This window comes from Dicentrarchus labrax, unplaced genomic scaffold, assembly GCF_905237075.1.
Source record: "Dicentrarchus labrax unplaced genomic scaffold, dlabrax2021, whole genome shotgun sequence".
NCBI classification, from domain to species: Eukaryota; Metazoa; Chordata; class Actinopteri; family Moronidae; genus Dicentrarchus; species Dicentrarchus labrax.
Genome location: NW_026136709.1, coordinates 11,718,299 through 11,727,477, shown reverse-complemented (window position 1 = coordinate 11,727,477; position 9,179 = coordinate 11,718,299). Strand labels below are relative to the sequence as shown.

General features: G+C 43.2%; 1 protein-coding gene across 2 annotated transcripts; it reads right to left on the bottom strand.

The window, feature by feature from the left end:
- Window positions 1-344: 344 nt before the first annotated feature.
- Window positions 345-8,406, bottom strand: arxa (aristaless related homeobox a). 2 transcript variants are annotated; one of them, XM_051411193.1, is made up of 6 exons: window positions 7,792-8,406; window positions 6,879-7,440; window positions 5,352-5,397; window positions 3,313-3,644; window positions 2,669-2,718; window positions 2,443-2,540 (listed from the first exon to the last, which is right to left on the bottom strand). In XM_051411193.1, the coding sequence occupies exons 1-5, from the start codon at window positions 7,979-7,981 to the stop codon at window positions 2,688-2,690; spliced, it is 1,161 nt and encodes a 386-aa protein (XP_051267153.1). In that variant the 5' UTR covers window positions 7,982-8,406; the 3' UTR covers window positions 2,443-2,540; window positions 2,669-2,687. The 2 variants fall into 2 exon arrangements, with proteins under 2 accessions (XP_051267152.1, XP_051267153.1); XM_051411192.1 differs by lacking the exon at window positions 2,669-2,718 and having other exon boundaries at window positions 345-2,540.
- Between the last annotated feature and the right edge of the window lie 773 nt (window positions 8,407-9,179).

The following is a 9,179-nucleotide window of genomic DNA, read 5'->3' as shown; positions in this document are numbered from 1 at the left end:
TGAATATATGGTCAGTATTTTGTCAACTCCGCTCAAGAGGATAGACGCACGCAGCGCGCTGGATTACACACCTAATACATTTTCTGTTATTCAGGTGGAGCAGCGCGCCTCCATCTCTGCTCTCTGCAGCAATAAATTCCTCTCTGGAAAACGGGTTTTATCCTCCTCAGCGGGCGTTGTGAATATCAGACAATCTGTTACTGAAGTTGGTGTATTTACTTTACAGTCCAGTAGACTATTCAGTCAGTAATATGAAAAGTATTTATGATGGATTTATAAAAAAAACAAAGTTACATAAATTGAGATTTTGCAAAATGATTCTTCAATGTAAGACAGAAAACACATTTTCTTCATAACACCTTTTATTAATAGTTCTATAATATTCTATTTCACATTGTTTATTTTTCCTGGTTTAGGCCTATGTCAGTCCTAAAGGAATTTGAAATAATAAAAGAACTCATTTTAACAATGTAATTTATTCAAATTAGCATTATTATAAACCAGGAAACTTACAATCACTTAATAAGAAAAAAAAAACGTTCCTTCACTCAGTTCCTCGGGGAAAATGTTCGACATAAATAATTATCTAAAAACCTAATAATTCATAAACACAGGTGAAATTCTACACAGGGCGACATTCATTAAACACTACACCGAGTGCAAATTACCAAAACACGGTCTCCTGAAATATACACGACCTTGTTTTGAAAATCATCCTTTTTTGTGGTACTTTTTTCCCTCCTTTTTTACACAATATGTACAGTTTTCTTTCACACAGTCAGGTCATTAGAGACACGTCTCAGGTCTCAGCTTTGCTCGCATGTCCTGGAGTCAGACTCAGCGGAAATGCCACTGCTGTGATAATAACAAAGAGGAGAAGGAGGAGGAGGGGGGAGAAAGTCTCAAATTGCAGCAAATTTACAGAAATCTGACGCTGAAACGACCTCAAATAACTCCGGTTTGATTCGGAGATTTTAAAAATATATACAGTGGTGTTGCTGAGAGTGACTGGTGGACAGGCGAGCAGTGGAGAGGAGTCAGGCTTGTAGAGAAGGCTATGGAAGGTCTATGGACAGTTTTCCTTTGGTTCTGGTCTGGGGGTGTAGGGGAGTGTGGGGGCCTCCTCCAACTCGCCTTTATTAAAGACGCAGACTGGCTCAGCCCACATCAATGCATACAGATTAAGCAGTGTTAATGTTGAGCACTCCAGTTGTCCACATTTGAAGTAGCACAAGAATCCTTTCTAAAAGTCTGGGTTCCCCTGCAGTTCTTCAGCTTTCTGTGTGTGTGTGTGTGTGTGTGTGTGTGTGTGTGTGTGTGTGTGTGTGTGTGTGTGTGTGTGTGTGTGTGTGTGTGTGTCTGTGTGTCTGTGTGTGTGTGTCTGTGTGCAATGACTGATCCTTTACTCTGTTACTAGTAAAAGTTTCTAAAATATTTCTTTAGTAGAAGTACAGAAAAAATATGATCAAAATGTACATAAAGTATCAAAAGTACTCAATGCGGAAAAATGGCCCCTGTGAGTGATACAGCTGTTATTTCATATTATATTATTCTAACTGATGCATGTGTGTGCCAGCAGCATGTTAATTGGTTGAGAGGAATTTAGTTTTTAACTTTTCTTTCTACATAGAGTTGGGTAGTTTAATCTATAACAGTGCTTAATATTTTTTTTAGAAACTTGTGTTTTGTATATAAAATCCTAATTTGTAAAGTAAATACTAACTGACAAATAAATAAACTGGATATTTCTTTCTGAAATGTAATGAAATAGAATATATAAAGTATAAAGTGGCATCAAAAGGAAATACTGAAGTACAAGTACTTCAAATTTGTGTACTTAGTGTACTTAGAGTCCTCCACTGTCACTGGCAGTTTAATTTAGTCATAGTATAAAGTAATATTAAGGTAATATTAAGAAATTAAAAAAATAATCTTTTAAGCTGTGTCTTGAAATATTGTAATTATTATTTAAGTGTAAAATGTAAAAAAAATATTGATGTTACTAGACAGAAGGATGTGTGTATGGAGTGTAATACAATGTTACAGTTATCAGACACACACACAAACACACGCTTTTTAGCCAGTGCTCTTTTGAATTTGGTCGTGCTATTTTGTTGGGGAAACATGAGGTAACAGGGATAGTTGAACAAGTGGACATCCGGACATCAGCCTCCAGAGGTATGAATGGGTTTTTTGGAGTGGGGGTGGGAGGGGAGGGGGGTGTCATGGAATGGGACGTAAGCCCGGGACGGGGAGGCCTAGAGCTGGTGTTGAGTGTTCAGCACACCTCCTTCCCTGCGGCTCCGGTGGGCAGGATGTTAAGCTGGGTGAGCTGAGCCGAGTGTTCCTTGGCCTTGAGGCGCAGCGCTGCGATACTGGAGGCCCTGCGGTCTGCTGAGGAAGATGAGGAGGTGGAAGAAGAGGACGGGTCGGGGAGGACAGGGCCTGCATGCGAGGGGTTCTCTACAGGAGGGGCGGGCTGACGGAGGAGAGCTGCAGCGGTGGAAGCACTGGTCAGGGGACCCATACTGGAGAAGAGCCTGAAATTAGACAGAAATGTTACAATCTACGATACTTACGCATGCTGAACATGTTATTCAAGCTTAAATTGTTCACTGCCACATATCACAGAAGTTATATTTTTGAAAACTAAATCTTTGCTCCTTACATTAGAAAGCAGTGTTGGCTCAGAATAGTGTAGAGGAGGAAAACCACTGCCTGTTAATTAAGATTTTCACAGTCAGATGTATTATATTTCCTCTTAGTTTCTTCAGTTTGTCTGCAGTCGTCTTAAACCTCCTAAACAGATTGTCATCTATTGCATGCTGACTTCCCTAATATAAAAGATAACGTGGAAAGTGCAAGGTTAATGGTGCTGTATAATAGAGAGGACGGAAGCAAATGAGAAGCTAATTGTGGCATATGGAGTGTGCGGTGTCACCCCTCCTCACAGCTTGTCTTGCAGGATCACACGTTTGGTTAATTTATTAAGACATTTGACAGAGTGATTACACACCACTGTGAATGGTTAATAGTATAACATATTTATAATCAGACACTGAGATAAACAGTAATGCAGTGTGGATTACTGTAACCATCAGTCATTAGAGTTGCATGATTTCTTCATATTTTATTAAAAGCTCGCTTGCTGCTCTGCATTTTTCCGTACATGTACTTGACTGCAATATTGTAATCATTTAGTGTAAAATACAGGGATGAAATGTATAGTCCCACAGGTACAGAGATTGGTGGGTCCTTGTGTAAAGAACAGGTATCTGGTCCAAGGGAGGTTTGTGCTTGAGTGGGGCTCACCTGCCAAAAGTGGGTCCAATGAAGGCAGGGTGACGAAACATGGCAGCTGTGCCCAGGAAAGTGCCTAGACCAAGTGGGGTGGCCAGAGGTGGAGCCGAGCCGTTGTGGTGTGGTGGGGCCAGGCCTGGGAAGGCAGCGGCCGCGGCTGCAGCGGCTGTCCAGGCCGACTCGAGGGCTGGGTGGGGGTGATGAGGGAAGGGCCCTCCCTCCAGGTAGTGGCTAAGGGGGTGGCCCGCTGCCAGGGGCCCTGGGAACGGCAGGCCTGACGGGTGGGCCTGCACCCCGGCCTTCTCACGCTTCCTCCACTTGGCCCTGCGGTTCTGAAACCACACCTGAGGGCAGAAAGAGGTGATGACGCAGATTAGTATGAGCAGATATGGCTTATTTTATTTTTCCTTAAGTTAAAAGGAAGATTACCAAGGCAACATCAAATACATTTTGGTTCCAGGAAGACAGATAGAGATTATAAAGAAGCTGTATGTTGTTTAAAAATAAAAAAAATGTCTGAATCAATATATAAACATACATTTTTTGCTGTATAAAGAGGCCTTTTGTCTTCTCTAAATGACAAGATGCTCAGTTGGAGACAGGTCAAACACGTCCATATAACTGTTGGGTTAATTAAAACTGTAACTCCCTGTCCTGCTTAGATTATGGGAACGTTTCATTGTAATTAACAGGACCAGACTCTATTGAATGTTGTGTCAGTGTAGTCCAATCGCTTTCTAGTTCAGGTGGTGGCCAATAGGCGGAAAGTCAAGGGTAATTACATGCAAGGTAAACCATGCCGCTCACGGTCCCTTAAATCTACTTTCTGTCTAATTAAACCCCCGTCCCTGTAGACGGGCTTCAGGGTGGGGAGAGATAATTAAGAGCAGTGTGTTAACAAAAGATCCAGAAAATTACCGCTGAACTGGCTCCAATAACAATTAATGCGCTTTAAATTAAATTCTTAAGAGAATGTAGAACAAGTGACTTCCATCCAAGAGACTATTTAACTTTCCCACGCATCCACTGTTGCCCAGTTTGCACTGCAGAAGCACGGGGCTCTCACAATGAGCAAAATGTCAACATGAGGAAAGTGCTTGAGCGACAGGGACTGCACAAACACACATACACACACATTATTCCCAGAGGGCTGTTTAGCATTACACAGCCCCTCGGGAATTTATGAGTTTTTATCACCTCCTGATGGCGCCCGTTAAGTGATTTGTTCACCTACGGCCCCTAAAAAGACATCTGTTGTTTTACCGTCGGCCATAACCTCCCGGAGCTTCCACCGTGTTTGAACTGTCTCTCTGGTTATGAGCCCGGGCTTTCGACATGCAAGCCACGCTTTTCATTGCGAGGCGAAGGAAAAGAGAGAGAGAGAGGGAGAGGGATGGAGAGAGTGTGGGGATGAGAGGGGGGGAGGGGGGGAGCAAACACCTTTAATGGTCTCTCATTCGCTCCCAAGTGCAAAGCATCGGATCAATGCAGGTCTATTGCAATCACATAATGGGAAATCAAATAGCATTATCCCTCCCCTCTTTCTCTCCATCCCCTCCCTCCCCTGTCTCTTTCTCTCTCTCCCTCTCTCACATACGCACACATCCTTTTACTCGCACACACATCTCGGGCCTCGCCCCCTCTCTCTGTCCGCTCTCTGATGGGAATCCAAACACCATCTCATCCCAGGAATATAGACAGTGTTTGCTCCTGCACTAAGTGAGCTTTTTATGAATCGCCAGCGTCGGCTTAATTGCCACTAAAACGTCCCCCGTCCGCGTGTAATAACATTCAATAACAGGAAAGACCTTCCCCGCGAAGCGACTGGGGCCATTTAACACGTTTTTACTGTAATAAATTACTGCCTCAAATTGGCCCGTAATCGTTGATCCTCAATCAGTGACGCATATCACCGGTTATTATCCAGCACCGTGCATCAGGGACATTTTATAGAGGACATAAAACATTAGAGGGTGCTGCTTCCCCCCCCTATCTGATTTACAAGCCACAGGCTCCTCTTTTCAGATAAAGATAAACAGAGAGCCACTTACTTGAACACGGGCCTCGGTAAGATCCAGGCGCATTGCGAGCTCTTCTCTGAAAAGAATATTTTAAAAAAAGAGGAGAAAAGAGGAAGAGAGACAGAAAGATTCAAGGTTACAGGCCACCGTTTGGAAGCAACGTAGAATTGCTGTTTTGTCCCCTCCTGTTGTTCACTGTCAACAATAGACGGCGAAAATAGGCTTGATTTTTTTTTTCTCCCTTCTTCATGGCATGGGCTGCAGAAAGACGCCATAGCCATATTCTATTCTCCCTGTCACGGATGGGTAGAAATAGGCCTAGTGATTGTTAGATTTTCCTTAGCACAGGCCTGTCACTGTAACAACATAATGGTTGAAATAATGACATCTAAACTAGCCTGCCACAAAGCAATTGACGCTCCCTTCAGCTGCGAGATGGGCTTGCAGTGTAAATTAGACCAACAAGTCGCCTTAAAGTAAATCGATTGGAAAATATGAATAATCCCAGTAGTAATAAAAAATAAAAATAAAACAAGTTCTTGTGTCTGGCTCAGTGTAAAAAAAAGCTTATATTTTCAAGCAGAAAATGCGGATGTGTCAATTATCAAAATCTTAATTGAGCAGAAAATAGGTGTGAATTTTATTTATAGACGAGTTTATTTTGTTTTTAGGCCATACTGCATAAAAATCATATAATGTATTTTTTTTAAAAACATTTCTTCCAGCATAAACCGCTCAGAAAAAGCTCTGTAGTTCAGTCTGTGTGTGTGTGTGTGTGTGTGTGTGTGTGTGTGTGTGTGTGTGTGTGTGTGTGTGTGTACACCTGCCCTTGGGCTTGTGGTTAGGCCCTGAGTTTTATTTTTAATTCTTTTGTTTTTTTGCAGACTGTATTCAGTATCATGTCCAGCAGGTAACCTGAGTTGCAGCGATTAATTATTCCTCCTGAGAATAACACCGCTGTCATCAACAGGAGCGGATACAGGTAACAAAACGTCCCCATTGTTAGCACTTACAGGCCTATTGTGTTCACTTATGCAAGGCACGGGTTTGGTGTTGGGGCATTTTATGAGGTGTGATCCGCATAGTGTCCAGTTAAAGACGTTAGGAATTACTGGAACTGTTTCTGGAAAATTTTATGGGGTCGAGAAGTGTTTATTTAAAAATAAATGCAATTAATTAACACCTGCATCCACTGAATTATTAGAGAACACGTTGCATTAATGTGTCTTGATACGTTTTGTTGGACATTATTTCAAATCTGTAATAATAATAATATTATTATTATTAATAATAATAATATAATTGAATGAGACACAATTATTGTAAAATAGTGTAATAATATACATTTTATATGCATGCAAATTAAAATTCCTAGGCCTAGTTTTTGTAATTTCTTATTTGTAAACGTATACAATGCAGAATTAGTGTTATAATAATAATAACAATAATAATATTATTAATAATAATATTTTTAGAGGGAGACAAAATTATAGAATTTTTTAACGAAGTTTGCAGACTTAAAATAATGAAGATGTCATCAGTTTATATGGTTCTTACCTGGTGAAGACATCGGGGTAGTGTGTCTTCTGGAAAGCCCTCTCCAGCTCCTCCAGCTGGTAACTGGTGAACGTAGTCCTGTATCTTCTCTGCTTCCGTTTCAGCATCCCTTCCTCCGAGTCACTGCCCGCCGACAGACACACGCTGTCCTCCCCGTCCCTCACGTCCCCATCCCCGGCGTTCAAGCTCTCCCTCTCCTCGTCCTTCGGGGACAGTGCGGCCGCGTCCCCGCAGCTCTCCTCCTTCCCTGCGTCCTCCTCGAACTTCAAAGGGCCGAGCTCTACCAGTCCCAGGCTGCCGTCCTCCGAGCCCTCCCCGGGGCTCTGGTCGCCCTCTCCCCGGCTCAGCGACGCGTTCTCCCGGTAGGACTTGCTGCGGCTGATGCTCACCTGCGGCGCCTGGCTGATTTTGAGGCTGTCGCTGGCTTGTTCTAGGAGGAGCCGCTCCCTGTCCAGCGTCTCTGCGTGGTCGTGGAGGTACTTCCCCCCGGGTCCGTACAGCCGGCGGAGCTTAGGCGGCAGGTGCATGTCTGCGCTGAGAGAAAGGGGGTCTTTCGTTTGCCCTGAGAAAGAAGCGTGTCAAAAATGTCAAAATAACGAATAACAAAATGGCAGCAAATAAGCAAAGCAAAAAAAAAAAAAAAAAGTTTAATGCTTGTGTAGGCCTGTAAACAATTCTTCCACATATACAACAGCTGTTTAGTATTTTCATTACCTAACAATTATGAAATCAACGAGATTAAAGCGTAAAACGAGCTGACTTTCTGGCTACCTGAAACACAACTCTTATCGGTGCATTAACTACACACTTTGAGCATAAAACTAGCTCATTTGTTACACGTTTTATCTCCTACATTGCTGCCGAATAACCAACACACACTCTCCTTTTGAATTTCAGCTTCAATACAACTTACTGTCAGCGGTCTTGTCGAGCTCCCCTCTGCCGGGCAGACCCGTCAAACTTTGCGCCCCTATCAGTCTGACCTTACAGGGACTCCGGCGGCCCAGTATGCTGTCTATGCAGTAAGAGGAGAGCAGCGTCGGGGATTTGCTGCTCTTCCTCTCGCCCCGGTCGTGGATATCTTCCTCAAACTGACCGCTCATGTCGACGCTTCGGTTCGTCTAGTTTCGGTAACGCCTGTCAGTCTCCCACTCTCTCTCCCTCTCTCTCTCTCTCTCTCTCTCTCTCTCTCTCTCTCTCTCTCTCTCGCTCGCTCGCACGGGGTCCGGTGCTCTCTTCTTCTTCTTGTTCTTCTTCTCTCTTCTCAGGCCGGTGTGTCTGTTTGAACCGGGACCTCCTCCCTCTCTCTTCTCTCTTCTCTCTCTCTCTTTCTCTCTCCCTCCCTCTCTCTCTCTCTCTCTCTCTCTCTCTCTCTCTCTCCTCGGTCACTCCTCTGTCACACTCTCAGCTAATGACAGACAGCGGTTTGACTGCCTCGCGCTGCGCTCAGGTCTTGCCAGGCGCCTCTCCGCTCCGCGCGCTCGCTCAGCAGACGTGTAGGCTGTTATCGCGCGCCTGATTGGCTCGTATGTGTGTATGTGGGGAGAGGGACAGCGCGGAGCCGCTTTATATATTTTACGATTAAAGTTAATTTGAGGGAAAGGCGACAAAACCTGACATGGAGTGGGGTTTCCTTCGCGGAACGAACTCAGCAGCTGAAGTTACAAAAAGCAAAGCAATTTAAATCAGGGTTGTTGTTTTTTTTTCTGGCTTTTAGGTTTGATTTTAGTTTTTATTTCGGTGAAGTTAAAAAAGGAATGTTTGAAATTCTATGAGAGCAGAAACAGCACTCAAATGAAGTGATTTGATAATGTAATGGTGTTTTTGGCAGACCTGCGACTAAGCACAGGTGTGTTTTATTAACATTAATTAAGTGTAACAGAGTAGCCAAAAGCTGCAACCACGATGATCAGCACCCTGAGTGTTGGTCGACGAGTGCATAACACACGATCACAACAGGTTTTTATTTCAAACAGTTTGATATGTCACAGCATGAAAAGCACAGGTGTAAATAATAAAATGAATGATCCATTTAGCTGCTTTGGTTTTCAGGGTTGTGCGCGTCGGCCCAATGGCATGACTCACATGAATAAAACAGGCATTATCAACGTGATTAGTAACATTTGTGCTTTTCCTGCAATGACACATGTTAAAAAGGCCAATTCTGTTCCCAGTTTTCCTGTAGGTAATGTAGTAACATTACAGTGTTATGTTATTATTGCATTAATACATTACAGTAGTAATATAACTGGTGATATTGTATGCCACAGGGTTTTAAAGTAATGGCCCCTTTTCACAATT